The sequence below is a fragment of the Rhincodon typus genome, chromosome 22 (assembly GCF_021869965.1).
Source record: "Rhincodon typus isolate 14 chromosome 22, sRhiTyp1.1, whole genome shotgun sequence".
Taxonomy (NCBI): Eukaryota; Metazoa; Chordata; class Chondrichthyes; order Orectolobiformes; family Rhincodontidae; genus Rhincodon; species Rhincodon typus.
The window spans coordinates 9,015,156-9,030,913 of record NC_063353.1 but is presented as its reverse complement, the minus strand read 5'-3'; the positions used below and the strand labels follow the sequence as shown (position 1 = coordinate 9,030,913).

Sequence of the window (15,758 nt, the reverse complement as noted above, 5' to 3'; positions counted from 1 at the left end):
GTTTACCATGTAGGAAGTCATGATCTCTGATTTACATAGTTATCCTTGTAACATTCTATGAATGCACCATTCAGACAGTGGGATATTGCTTGTTTTTCTATTTCGGCAAAACTTTATTAGTTTCGGCCTTTCTCTAGTCAACTCTGTGCATGATTATAGCTTCTTATGACTGACACATCATCCCATAACTTAACACTTGGGTAATTACAGAACCTAAAACCGAAGTAAACTACTGAGAGCAGGGCACAAGTTATAGGATGATTAAAATGTCAATCAGTGTAGTCTTCCATTGCATAGCATCAGCCAACTTTTGAAAGCAATTTCTCCTATTATCTCCCTTCAGTGTTCAGCAAACTATGATTTGGCTCTATAGATAATTAATTCATCAGTAATTTATAGATATGTGTTTAGTGTAATCGGGAACAGATGTGTGCCATTGAAAGCTTATTTTTTATTGAAGTTCAAAAATGTATATTTTGTAATTTCATTTAATGCCCCAGACCTAAAGAATTGGTAAACACTAAACAAAAAAACTGAAAGAACTGCAGATGCTGGAAATCAGAAACAAAAACAGAAATTGCTAGAAAAAGCTCAGCTAGTCTGGCAGCATCTGTGGAGAGGAAATAGAGTTAACCTTTTGGATCCAGTGACCCTTCTTCTGAACTGATAGAAGCGAGGAAAATGTTGGTATTTGTGTAGAGTATGGAGTTGGTGGAGGGGGGAGGAGTAAACGATAACTAGAGGAAGAACCCAAAGAGAGAGAAAAACTGTTGGACAGGCAAAGGATTGAATAAAGGTCAGTCTGGGAGGTTAGATAGTTGCAAATGGGGACTATTAGTGCTGACAATGGATTGTTTGTGGTAGTAGCCCATGTGATGACAAGGCCTGGTGTGAGGAGGTTGGGGTAAAGACATGGGAAAAGGTGTTCATGCCCTAAAATTGTTGAACTCAGCCAGCAGGCTGTAGAGTTCCCAAGCAGAAAATGAGGTGCTGTTCTTCCAGCTTGCATTAAGCTTCACTGGAGCACTGCAGCAAGCCTGAAACAGAGATTTTGGCCAGGGAACAAGGCAGTGTATTGAAATGGCAGGCAACAATAAGCTCAGGGTCATTTTTTTCACACAGAACATAGGTGTTCTGCAAAGCGGTCACCCAGTGGGTTTCCCAATTGGGTGCTGTTTCACCTGGAAGGAGTGTTTGGGACCTGGGATGGTGAGGAGAGAGCAGGTGAACGGGCAGGTGCTACACCTTCTGTGATTGCAGGGTAAAATGCTGTGGGGCTGTGGGAGTGTATTGGGAGTGAAGGAATAATGAACCAGGGTGTCCCAGAGGGAACAGTTCCTGAGGAAGGCTGACAAAAAGGGGAGGGAAATATGTGTGTGGCGGTGGCATCTCATTGGAGGTTCAGGAAATAGCAGCTAATGATCCTGTGGATGTGGATGTTGGTGGAATGTAGGTGAGGACAAGGGGCTGTTGTGGGAGGGAAGAAGGGGTGTGTGGGCTGAAGTGCAGGAGTTGAGTTGGATCCAACTGGGGGCCCTGTGGCCATCTCCTGCACTTCAGCCCTCATTCCCTCTCTTCCCTCCTACAACTGCTATAGGATCCCCCTTGTCCTCACCTGGCATACCACCAATATCCACATCCATAGGATCATTGGCAGGCATTTCCATCTCCTCTGGCGAGATGCCACCTCCAGACACGTATTTCCCCTCCCCTTCCTGCCAGCCTTCGACAGGGACCATTCCCTCTGGGACCCCCGGTGCACACCTTCTTCATTGGCAACAACCCCCCACAATACCTTCCCTGCAATCCCAGAAGATGTAACACCTGCCCATTTACTTCCTCCCTTCTCAGTATTCAAGGTTCCTGACACACCTTCCAGGAACAAGCAATTCACCTGCACTTCACGCAAACGGGTTTACTGCATTCACTGCTTACAATGTGGTCTCCTCTATGTTGGGGAAGCGAAATGCAGACTGGGTGAGCTCTTTGCAGAATATCTACTTTCTGTCTGCAAAAATGAACCTGAGCTTCCAGTTGCCTGCCATTTCAACATCACCATGTCCTTAGCCAACCTCTCTGTCTCAGGTTTGCTGCAGTGTTCCAGCGAAGCACAATGCAAGCTGGAAAAACAACACCTCATTTTCTGCTTGGGAAGTCTGGAAACTTCTGGGCTCAATATCAAGTTCAACAATTTTAGGGCCTGAACATCTTCTCCCATGTCCTTACCCTAACCCCCACACACCAGACCTTGTCATCACATGGGCTGCTACCACACACAATCCATTGTCAACCTCTAATAGTTCCATTAGAAGCTATTAATTCTCCCAGCCAGACCTTTATCCACTCCTTTGTCTTGCCAACTGTTTTCCTCTCCATTTCCATCTCTATCTATTATTTACTTCTTCCCCCCTCCCCCCACCCCATACTCTGCATAAATACCAACCGTTTCATAGCTTCCATTTGTTCTGAAGAAGGGTCACTGGATCCGAAATGTTAACTTTGATTTCTCTCCACAGATGCTGCCAGTCCTACGGGGTTTTTTTCCAGTAATTTCAATTTGTGTTGATAAAGAGTTGTTGCCTTTCTGCATGCATACTTTTTCGGGAGATGAGTACAGAGAAGGATTTGTTTTGGCTGAAACAACATAAATGATTCCTTTTTTCTTTATCATGAAATTTACCTCATAACCACTTACTATTGTATTTTCTTACTATTCCCCTCTGTGTATTGATTTAATGCCCTGTATTGCAGCTCAGATTTGTTCTAGTTACAGTTTCAAGGTGGTGTAAGTTCAGTTAGACAAGCAACATAACAAATGTTAGCAGAAATTCTTAAAAATGCACAACACATTTCTAGTTCAAGACCAGTTACTTGTGAAAAATGCTCGTTTGTCTGTAATTTCACTAGTGCATTAATCAGTTTCACTATAATGTTTAAATGAGGAAAGAGATGTGCTGCTGAGGCCAGAAGGTGTGTGCTTCAAGATGAAGTCAAAAAAAAGGTCTGACTTGTTTCAGATCAAAGGTTGTGGAACAATGTTGCATGATATGGATGACAAGCCTACTTTTAACTCTCCCTCTCTCACCCACAGGACTGAAAAGCTAGCATCTGAAATTGTACCTCCTAAAGATGTCATCCATGTTCCAAACCACAAAATGCTAGTCAAGCCTGAACTTCAGAACAACCAGAAAAATATGGACCCCAATCTGGGTGTTCAACAAAAAGACAATCCGAACATCACTCATGCTGATAAATATCGTTTTGAGACTGAAGGACTAGACCAGCACAAGCCTTTGTCTAAAATCAATAGTATAAAATCGCAACCTGCAAAATCAGAGAGTGGCAATGTCATGCCAGGTACCAACAGCGTTCAATCTCAAGAGTACAAATCTCTCCGTACAAGTGCTTCCAATGAACAAAGTTCAATTTGTCCAGTCAGTACTCCTGTAGAAAATGTAGACACTGGAAGAGAAAGACTGGTTAGCTTAAATGAAAGTGGAAGGGGCATTCAAAGGACTAATTCAATGGTGCAGTTGGAGCAGTGGGTGAGAACTCAAAAAGGAAAGGGCCAAGAGGAAGAACCTAGAAGGTATGGGGGCTTCTTTTAAATAATTCTTTGTAATACTTATAAGTGTAATTCAAAGCTTATTATTAAGAGTACATGGTAAGTAGATACATGATTCTGCAACCCGGTCAGGTTTTCCTCTTATAAATGTACAATAATATTCATCAATTAAATTAGACGTTTCATGATCATTTCCATTCTGTGGTTGCAAAAATAGGATTTACATTGACTAAAAGCTTGTTTGTTTAACATAGATAGGAGACATACCTATATCAACTTCATTCACAGTTCATGATATTAACTATCATAACTGAGCAACAGTGATTGCAAGTGGAATGTGACAATATCCAATCTGCTTTTTTTTGGATTTATCATCACCAAGTGTCCTTAAAACGTGATGTGATAGAGAAACGTTTGATTGTACATCATACTATGATGCTTCCCACAGGAGGCTGGAAGGTAACTTGCTGTTGACTGTTGATTTATAACTTGTTTGAGCTGCGCAGGAATTAATTTCCTAATGAACTTGTTTTGTTATTTGTACCAAAAATCATAGCAGTGATTCTGGGTCTTGTGTATTCGAATTTTTTGCACCGTTTTCATTTGGTTTTTCTACAACTTGAATTCTGCTTAGATTACATGGCATACTTGAGTAAATTTTGAGTATTGTTAGAAAAATTGTGTAGCTTGGAGACATGTTGACCTTCATGTCCTTTCAGTTATTACGAAGTGTAGTGAGGAAGTAGCATTCTTAAAGCTTTGTCTGGTTATTTTGCCTCTGTTCAGAGAGATGTGACACTTCTAGAGTGCTGTTTGAAAATACTTGTGTATGTCATTTGACCTCACAGTGCAATTGTCATAATTTTCTGAATAGTATATTCACTCTGATTTTCAAGTGTCATTAGTCAAAATTGCCCCCTCATCATGTATCATGCATTTAGACATACCCAGTACTGCAGTCAAAGTGACCCTTTATTGACAGAAACAGTGAGTAAGTCCAACTAAGCTGAAAGTTCCACTACATCCTATTTCACTGAGCAACTGGTTCCTATGGACTTGTAAAATGTGAGATAGTGAAGTGGACAGAATGAGTTGACAGCATTTACTGATCAATCAAGCTTGCATTTGTGAGGTGTTTGTCATCTTTTGTCTGACAAAGCTTGGAATTGGAGCAAATTTATTTCTTTCCAGGAGCAAAGGTCTTGTAATTTTATCAGAGGCATTGACAGGCCATTTGTAAGTGATGGACATTAGCTGAAAGTAACTTGGAAATAACATCAGATGTGCCACAAGTGGAACATGTTTTGCTTCATATTGCATGAGGGTATTTATAGAATTAGAAGATTTAAGGTAGATTATAAAATCTAAAAGAAATTCCATTGAAATGTAATATTTCTAATACATATAATATAATTCGTAATTATTTGGAAAAGGAATTCCCAATGATCTCCAAGAATACCCATTTTGATGTGGTACCATGTATAAAATGCATCCTAACTTTCAGATTCATTTTCAGGGAAAGCTGTATTATGAAAACTACAGTATTTTGAAAATGTGAAGAATGTCTACAGGTTGCACATTCCTCTCATAGTTCTATTGGAACAATATTTGAACTTTGTTCCCAGTTTTTCCATTACAGATTTGTCAGCAACTGACCTGTCTTAAATAATTTCTGTATCTAGGCATTGAAATTGATGAGGAGAGCCTTTGTATGTTTTTAGAAAATTGTAATACTTAAGATATAATTCGTTTGGTTTAGGATGAGAGGAAATAATTTTTACAACAGAAGTGGTCACTGAAGGATAGAAATAATAAAGGACCCCGGTGCCAAAAACACACACTAAACTCAGAACAAGGAGACAAAACTTAACATCAGTAATTGTATGTCTTCTGTGGACAATTAAGGTCGGTAGTTGCATTATTCAGTTCAGTTTACTTTTTATCTGATGACAGAATTTGATATGAGGTTTCACATGATAGTAATCGAGGTGTTAAATTGATGGGGCAGAGTTTGCTGCAAATGTGTAAATCATTGAGCCATGTAGCTTTTTTAAATATATCACCCTGATTGGACATGTTGTGACACACCTTTGGAGCATGTGGCACTTGAACCTGGATCTTCTTGCCCAGAGATAGTGACACCAAAACTAGGCCATAAGACCCTTAAGCTACTTTGTTGTTAACTTCATGAAAATGATATCTTGTCATCAGCTGTCCTATGATTTTCATGAATGTGTACATCAATGTACAATGCGATTAATGTCTGTAAAATCACAGCAGAAATCCAAGTCCAAAAATCAACAACTTAAGTACTTGTTCATTGATGTGTTTTTAAATGACTGACTATCAAATTCCTTGGCCCAAACCTGAACTCTTAAGAATATCAAGTCTTTTGTTTTACTTTTGTATTTATTTTCTTTTTCAATCTAATTGAGAATAAGATACGTATGTAGATCCTTTAATTGAATGAAATGTTCCAAAGACCTTCACCATCGCATTATAAAGAAAAATTAACCCTTTAGACATAGGACAGTATTTGGCCAGGTGGCTAAAAGCTTTTGCAGACGTGTAGATATTGAGTATCTATAGTGGTTTATGAGGAAATTCTAAAGCTTGGACAGTTACCTCTGGCAAAGCATTTTAAATCCGGAATGCTCAAAAGGCCTAAATTTAATAAGAGTATGTAACTTGAAGTAAGTAGCGTGAGACTGAAGGAGATTACAGCTTGGGGAGGGTCAATGTCATGGAGGGATTTGAAAACAAGATGAACATTTCAAAATCAGGGCATTATTTGAATAATGTAGATCAGTGAGCGTAGGGATAGTAGGTGAGCAGAACTTGGTTTGCCTAAAAACATGGGCAACAAGATTTTTGGATGACCTGAAATTTACAGAAGGTATAATGTGAAGCTATATGGAAATGTATCAGAATAGTTAATTCCATTTATTTGTAGAACATCAGAATGAGCATTTTAGCAGTAAGTGATCTGAGGCAAGGGTAGATGAGCAATCTGGATGTGGAAATAGATAGTCTGTGTTATGGCGTAGGTATATGGTTGGAAGCTCATCTTGGGTTCAGGTGTAATGATATTCACCAGGGAGAAGAGAGTGATCAAGTTTGAAGAAGGACTTACAAATGTTTGGTTTAGCAATTATGGAGAAGTTGAAAAAGGCAGCAGTGAAATCGAAATAAAAACAGAAGTTTCTGGAAAAGCTAAGCAGGTCTGGCAGCATCTGTGAAAAGAAATCACTGTTAACATTTTGGGTCCAGTGACCCTTCCTTAGAATATTTATTCTGAGGAAGGGTCACTGGACCTGAAACATTAACTCTGATTTCTTTTCACAGATGCTGCCGGACCTGCTCAGCTTTTTCAGAAACTTCTGTTTTTGTTTCTGATTTACAGGATCCACAGTTCTTTCGGTTTTCATTTAGCAGTGAAATTGAGTTTGTTGTTAATGCACCTATGAAAATGAATCCTGAGTTTTCATCAGCATCACCAATTGGCAGCAAGTCAGTGAGAGGTAGGATGGAAATCAAAAGTAAATCCTTGAGGAACATTACAAGTGATTGTGTGGAAGTGGAAACTGAAACAATGTTAGATGGTGCTGTAGATACAGTTAGCAAAGAATTGAACCCAGATGACCACAACCCGCACCCAATTGGACAACGGTGGAGAGGTACAGGAGGAGGAGGAGAATGCAGTCAGCCATTTCAAAAAGCTCCCGAATGGTTAAAAAGGGTGAAGTTGATATTTTACTTTTGTTGCAATCAACATAGGAAGTCATCTTACTGCCCTTTTTGTTCGTTTTCTGTGCCTGATTTAACATTAACACACATGCTCACTCTCCTCATCAGACATTTCCATGCATTTTTCTCAATTCTTAATTATATTAGTCAAACAATGCACTGTCTCGTTGGTCACCACCACTGCATCATTATCAATTTACGCTTTTCTAGCAACTTTATGGGCAGAAAATTTTAAATTAATGGGGCACACCATGAGATGCTGGAGGCATCTTTGACAGATACACTTTCTAATAGTAATGTCTAGACAGCAAGTTACTGCAGTGAGATTATTCAACCAGGTTAATATAGATTTTACCTGGTCTGTAGGAGTCAGTTGCAAATGAGAAACATTACACATGAAGACATGCCATTAAATAAAAATTTCTGGCAAGTATTCCTATGAAATTCTTCAGACCAGTTTTGCATTAAAACTGTTCCCATTGGCAGAAGGGTTGAAAATTACAGAACACTGATGAGTGGAAAAAGAACGAGTGTCAGCACACAGAAAATCTTGCTTATACAGCAAGAGATCAGGACGTTGATTACACTACCTGGGAGTGAAGTAGTGGTTTTGAAGAGGATATTAGATAAACACCTGAAGATCAAGGAATTTGTCGGACTGTGGGCAATGACACAAATGTGGGACAAGTTTATTTGCTCTTTAGGAGAATTGACATAGTTTTCTTGGGTCAAGTTCTGTATTGTAGCCATTCTAACATACAATTATCAGTATTGGTGGCCTTGAGGCTAGCGGATTGTCTTGTGTGTCACTCTCTATCATTGAAGGTGGGTTACTCATGGATCATCTTCCCTGATTAGTTAGTTGTTTAACTCTCCTGCATCATTTATGAATGGATGTATTAGGACTGCAGAGCTTTGAGTGTCTAAAGCCAGAAGTACTGAATTTGTGATCTGTTTCATTTCTTCCTGAGGTTCCTAGCATCACACAGTGATTCACTCCATGTGATAGAAATGGCTAAAGGAACTGAATACTATAAAGGCAATGGCACCTGACAACATTCTTGTAATAGTACTGAAAAACTGTGCTCCTGAGCTGACTGTACCCCTGGCCAAACTATTCCAATACAGCAACATCACTAAATCTATTTAGCAATATGGAAAATTGCCTGGATATATCTTATCCACAAAAACAGGACTAATGCAACCCAACCAATTGCTGCCCCATTGGTCTAAGTCTGTCATCAGTCTCGCAATGGAATGGGTTGTCAACAGTGCAATCAACTTGTTCAGCAATAACCTGCTCAGTTTGGGTTCTGTCAGGGCCATTCAGCTCCTGCCCTTATTAGAACCTTGTTCCAAAGATGGACAAAAGAGCTGAACTCCCAAGGTAAGATGAGAATCGATGCCCTTGACACCAAGGCAGCTTTTGATGATGAATGGCCTCAAGAAGTCCAAGTGAAACTGAAGTCAAAGAATCAGTAGAAAGTCCTTCACTACTTGGAGTTGTCCCTAGCACAAAGGAAGATTGCTGTACTTGTTGGCCAGTGATCATGGCATCATGGCAAGAATTCCTCAGGGTAATATCCTAGGTCCAACCATCTTTAGTTGCTTTATCAATGAGCTTCCTTCCATCGTAAGGCTAGAAGTTAAGATATTTGCTGATTATTGCACAATGGTCAGTACTTTTGATAAATCTTCAGATGTAGAGGCAATGTGTGCCCATATGCAACAAAACATGTCAACACCCAGACATGGGCTGATAAGTGGCAAGTAACATTCATGCCATGTAAGTACCAGGCAATAACTGTCTGCAAGAAAAGAGAATGTAACCGTCTCCCCTTGACATTCAATAACATTACAATCACTTAAAATCAACAATTTGGGCATTATCATCAATCAATAACTGAACTGGACCAGTTAAATACAATGGCTATTATACAGGTCAAAGGATATAAATTCTGAGGAAAATAGATTTATCTCCTGACAGCAAAAGCCTGACCATATCTACAAGGCACAGGTCAGGATCATGATGGAATACTTTCCATTTAACTGCTTCACCAATGCTCACAAAGCTCAGTGGTGTCCACGTCAAAGCATACAGCTTGATTGGGACCACCCAACAACTTGAACATTCATTCCCTGCTCCACCAATGTCCAGTGGCATCAATGTGACTATCGCAGCACCTTCCAAACTCATGACCTTAACACCGAGAAAGACCAGGGCTTCAGATGCATGGAAACAACATCAATTATAAGTTTCTTTCTAAGCCATGAGCAATCCTGACTTTGAATTATATTGTTGCTCCTGCACTGTTATTGGATCAATGTCCTAGAGCTCCCTTCTTAACAGCGCATAGATGTGGCTACAACCCCACCCCACTGCAGCTGTAATGGCAATTAGGAGAGGGCTATAAGTGCTGCTGTAATCAGTAACACCCACATCCCATGACCACATTCAAATAAGTTGAATAAGGGATAAAATTTGATGCATTCACTGAATGAAATACACTGCATCTGCTCAAAATTCTAAGTATAGGCATTGTTTCATAATGTACATAATGTTCACTATTAATTCATACAGTTGATATTTATTAGTTCGTACATCCTTAATTCTTCTTTCAGCATTGTGGCAAATGATGCCCTCTGGCCAATTTCCAGGTGCTTCCAAACAAGCAAGATGACTATAGAACAGAAAATACATGTAATTGTTAATTGTACACAGTAGCACCACCATATATTTGAGCTGTCTGTTGCAGCACAGTCCAAGTAATGAAAAAATAGCCTGTGAAAGCCACTTCATCTTCTGGACAGTCTTTGTTTGCCTGTTATATTTGTTCTGTTATGTGATCTACTATGTATGCAAAAGTTATAATGTGTCTGTTGCTTGGATGATTCGTGCTCTGTCATTAGATGTCACCAATAGGTAATATATCAGGGTGTGTGCCATGATCCACTGAGAATAGGTGAAGACAAAGCAGTAGAAGGAGACATGGAGAAAGTCTCAAGTTGACTACTATCTAAAGTCTCTTGTAGATTTCAGTTTCATTCATGAGAGAATGACATGTGACCTCCAAAGGACACCAGTGTGTGCTAAAATATGATTTGGGTGCTGGAAGACAATGTTTTACACATTGCTGTCTCCTGAAAACATGCAGCAGTCTAGAAAATTACTTTTAATGTAATTCATTCCAAATCTTTGCCAATTTCACCATGGAGTGAACAACAGTACAAATATGCGTGGTAAGTCACGGATCCAGCAAGAAAGGGGATTTCCCACTTAATGGTTGCACAGAGGATAGATCATTTTTGTGTCTCATGCCACAGATTGGCGAAGAAAGAACTTTCCCTCTGCAATCAACTACGTTTCATAAAAGTAAAGGTATAAAGTCAGAGTTTTGTTTTTAAACATCACTTGGGATACAAAACTAATGTTTATCTAAGCCAAACAAATGATTGCACAAGTCATACCTTGAATTTTTAATTGCCATTTTTGACTACCATCAACATTTTGTTACAACATGTTTCCCACAGCACATTCTCCCAACATAGTTTTCATTTTGAAATGTGTTGGTCTTAATTCAATGACAGAAATCACATGACACCGAGTTATAGTCCAACAGGTTTATTTGAAAACAGAGATAACACAGTGTGGAGCTGGAGGAACGCAGCAGGCCAGGCAGCATCAGAGGAGCAGGAAAGTTGACGTTTCGGGCCAGGACCCTTCTTCAGAAATTTTTCTTCTTCATTTCTGACACTGTGTTATCTCTGACTCCAGCATCGGCAGTTTTTACTGTCTCCTTTATTTGAAAATATAAGCTTTCGGAGCCTCATTCCTTCTTAATTCAATGAGAAATACTTTCTGTGCATTCCATTATAGCAGCTTTTCTGATTGTGACATTTTGTACACATCTAAGTTGAATTGTAATGCTTCTCCATGTGTCAACTTTTTCTTCAGTAAAAATTGAAATGTTTATGAATCACTTATAGATGCACTGAAGATGCATTTTGTTCCAGCTAGAAGCAAAGTCGGAGTAAAATTGTTATTTATGGCTTTAAGTACTGATCTGTTTGGTACTGATCTGTTCTTGAGATTGGTGTGTTGTGCTACCCCAGCAGACAATAGAATACAAATAGTGAAAGCTGAAAGAGCTCAGCAGGTCAGACAAATCTATGTTGAGAGGAAAAGAGGTAATTTTTTGGGCCGATGCTATTTCATCAGAACTGTTGTTGATTTATTTTTGGGCTCAGATTTCTTTTTTTCTTTCCATTTTCTTTCCCAAAGTATTACTTCTGATAATCCACAACTTCCTAATTAATTCTTTTACTCTGTTCATTTTCTATTTCACAAGTGATGCTGTGTCAAATATGCCACATGAAGGAATTGAGAAAAAAAAACTTACTTCCTGAGGAAATTGATTAGATTTCTGTTTCTAAATTAATGAGTGTAAAATTTTCTAAGTAATGTTCTGTTAAATTACAGCATCACATGTTATCAAACATTACCAAGGAACCTGCCAAGCTATCGGACTCAGGTCATGCCATGTTACAGAACAATGCCACATCACAGTCGTACAAGACCCGATAGCATCTGTTCGGCGTCACCTTCTGCATACAATAGAGTCCTTCGACCACCTTCCTCAGAAGAAAAACGGAAATCGATGCGGGATGATACCATGTGGCAACTATATGAATGGCAACAGCGTCAGGTCTACCATAAGCATGGGACACTAAGCAGACATGGTACTTTAAGTACTCCCGTCACCATGATGAATATCGTTGAACAGTCACGCTCAATTCCTCCATCACCTTCTCACGGTTCACTGGCCCCCTACCAGGTATACTCTCCCCTGAGGTCTTACAACGTTGAATCAAGATCAGAAGCATTGTCACCTGTTTTAAGAGGAGATATGACCATTGATTCCATGAAATCTCGGCGGCACAGGACACCTGTCAACAGGGTAAAAACACCTTTCTTGGTTTTGCAATTCAACCTGAGTCCCCTATTCTTAAAAGCTAGATTCAACTAATTATAAGGCTTAAAGTTTGTGGGTTTTTAAAGTACAATGGTATATTTTTGTACCAGGATAGTTGTGTTACATAATTCTGTTTTTTTTTGTGCCCAGTGAAAAATCTATTATGTAAATCAAAATTAATCTGGCTGCTGACTTTTATTGGGGAAATGTTGACACCCATTTCAAAATGTGAGTTGTACTTTATAATCACTAATCACAGAATGATTCATTAAAATACAGTGCTATAGTAGATGATCTTTATCAGTCCTTGATTTTTAAAACAAAAAGTGATTCTCCAAATATCACATGCCCAGTCCTTGCTAGGCTTTGAGGAATCTTCATCCAACGTATTGAATTGAGAATTTTTTGTCCCACTCTAATACACAGCTTAGAAATCATTTGTAGAATAACCTTGGTGACGTTTTGGGAACCGGCCTACTGCTGGAATACAGTGAACTCTCAAAGACTATAAATGAAAATGGAAGAAACATCAGTGATGTAGAATTGTTTCCATTTTTTTCTCTCCTTAGTTTATCTATCCGCCAGACAGAAGGTCAATGCCTGCTAGTGTACCTGTGCAAACCATTACACCTGAGAGCTTGCAAGGCAAAACGGTGAGTCATTTGAGTTTCATTATGGGGCACATTTTTCACATTTTTTCGTCTGAGGAAAGTTTTCATGAAATTGACAGTTTAGACCCTCTTTCTGTTTTTGCTTCTGTTTTAGCAGTTTTAATTCTCTGAATGAATTAATACACCATTGTTTGTAAATGTTGTCAGGAGCCTAATAAGGGAAATGGAGAAAACTTCAAGAATATTGATGGTTTGTTTAGAGGTCCAAATTTTGTTCTGACCAAGTAGTTAAGCTGCTATAATTTGTCATATCTAAGAACTAGGTCTGTATGTGTTCATGGACACATTCCAGCTTCTAAACTTTTGTATCTATAACAAGGCTCCCAAACTGTGATCCCTAATGGTGTCACCTAGATGGTTTTTGAGATCACAATCTCCCTCCTCTTCCAAGGCGGCAATGGTGACTGCAGGCAAGAGATTCTGGCAGAACAGACGTGGACTTATTGAATGCTTGTCTTCAGACAAGGGGGCAAACAGTGAGCCCAAAGCACGCTTTAAACTGTCCAGCTGTGACTGCCGAGTAGGCTTGGGATGCTTGTTTGCCAATTTGTACAAGGAGACAGAAGCAAATGGTGCAGTCAATGAGTACAGGAAATTTGGGAGGTGACGCAGCTAGCCGGAAAAGTGAGTGGCTGCTTTAAACTTGTGTGTTTCTGCTTCAGTCTGCCTGTTTTACAGCAAAGGCTGATTACATTATATACAACATTACTTCAAGCAGCCATTGATATTGAAGAAGAATGTAGATAAATATCTGATAAATGTTGAAAGTAATGAGACTAGGGTGTCAAGACAGTGAAGTCAAGGGGTTTGTGGTACCCCATCTTCAATTGCTGTAGTTGAAGGTTCCTCTGTTCTTTTTAAGTATATCAGCATTGCACGATTCCTGTTGTCACAGGCCCTATTCCTGTTTGTTTCATTCTTGTGTTTGAAAGCCCTGCTATACATATTTTAAATAACTTGTTAAAGAAAGTTAAATAATTCCAGTTGCTGGTTTTAAACTAATCAAGAGTAAAATGTTCAGGGTACCAGAATAACTGCTGTCTTTCATCTGAAATCCTATCTCAATCTCCCTTCAATTTCCTTCAGACAAAGTTGTCTGCTCTGGGGGGTGTGGGGGCAGTGGGGAGAGAGTGAATGTGTGGTTGTGGTGGAATTGGATCAGAGCAGTTCAGTCCAATGTAATACTTACACAGGCAAAATAAACGGAATCGCCTTAACCATTGTAATTATGATATTCAATGTTCTGTTTCTGCCTCTCAAGCAGCATCTGTGACCATTTAGCTCTCTTTGTTGCTATCTGTGAAGCCAAGAAATTAACTAAAATCATTACTGTTTCAGCTAATATGTAACCTGTACTGATAAACTTGTTTGTGATTATCGCAAGTTAGCCAATCTGACTCTGTAACTCCAATGTGTCAGAAACAAAAATCTGTTCAGAACGAAGTGATGAGAACTGAGATTAAATGTAGGGTGCAGAGTCTATATATTTATATGTGAATAAATTGCACACCAGACTATTCTGGGACATGAGGCATTCACCATATATAATAGCTTGCATATGTTTGGTGATTATTGTTTAGGAATCTGGGATTTAAACCCTAGTCACTGTTTGAGGTAGTAGTGACAGAGTGACTGGTTTCTGTGTGTGTGTGTAGTGAGTATTATGGACAAGATCAAATGCCCTCAAAATATATTAAGAAGGTAGCCTAGGCATTGTGTTCTGGATACAATTCAATTGGCCAAATTCTATTGAAATATTTAACAAGATAATAAATATATCAACTACCACTGATTAGCTGTTCCAATGAACATCCCAATGAACACACCATTGGCAGAGGCAGCCGGAAGAGATGTTTAGCAGCTTCCAAACCCAACAGCTACTGAAAGTTAAACTAAAATCCTAATTCTGTGGGAGCTTGACCCCATCCTTTAAGGCTGCTTCTATTGTTACAATGTTAAAAAAAAATTCCAAGGCCTCAAGCTGTTTACTTTATTGACTTGGAACAGACTGCTCATTACCTCTGACTAAACCTCTTTTCATTTTAAAAAAAACATGACAAAATACACCTTTTAAAGCCATGGTATCATCACATGAGGGAGAGGCACCAATCACTGTGCATGTATTGGAACCGAAAGGCTGGGAGGTGCTGATTTTGTGTGGGAATGACGTTGAGAAGATCTTCACTGAGACTTTTTGTCACTGAGGAATATGAAACCATTGGCTGAAACCTACATGAGTACATAAAATAACAATGTTTTTGCAACAGACTTTAAATCACAGATTTTTCATATTTAACTTATGTATTATTATTTAATTTATTATCAAGAAACATTGTCATAAATAACGGTGACCATGGTATGCAGCCTTAGTTATAGAGTTATAGAGTCATAGAGTCATACAGCATGGAAACGGACCCTTCAGTCCATGCCAACCATAATTCCAAACCAAACTAGTCCCACCTTCCTGCACTTGGACCATATCCCTCCAAACATTTCTTATCCATATACTTATCTAAATGTCTTTTAAATGTTGTAACTGTACCCGCATTCACCATTTCGTTCATTCCACGCACAAAGCACTCTCTGTGTAAAATGATTGCTCCTCTTGTATCTTTTAAATTTTTCTCCTTTCACCTTAAAAATATGCCCTCGAGTCTTGAAATCCCCCAACCCGAGGGAAAAGACACCTGACATTCTCATTATCTAGCTGACTGGAACATTCTCCTTTTCCATTGTTCAGCTGGATGTCTGTTCCATTCTTTTCTATCCAGTCATAGCCAAAAGATTCATCTGCAATGGCTT

The 15,758-nt window shown here is 39.0% G+C and overlaps 1 protein-coding gene across 1 annotated transcript in view; it reads left to right on the top strand.

Moving 5' to 3' along the window:
* The window catches only part of plekha5 (pleckstrin homology domain containing, family A member 5), a 216,047-nt gene that overhangs the window by 189,068 nt on the left and 11,221 nt on the right, over positions 1 to 15,758 (top strand). The window contains exons 9-11 of the mRNA XM_048610267.1: positions 3,092 to 3,589; positions 11,793 to 12,270; positions 12,855 to 12,938. Of these exons, the coding sequence (XP_048466224.1) occupies positions 3,092 to 3,589; positions 11,793 to 12,270; positions 12,855 to 12,938 (1,060 nt within the window). The remainder of the gene's footprint in view (positions 1 to 3,091; positions 3,590 to 11,792; positions 12,271 to 12,854; positions 12,939 to 15,758) is intronic.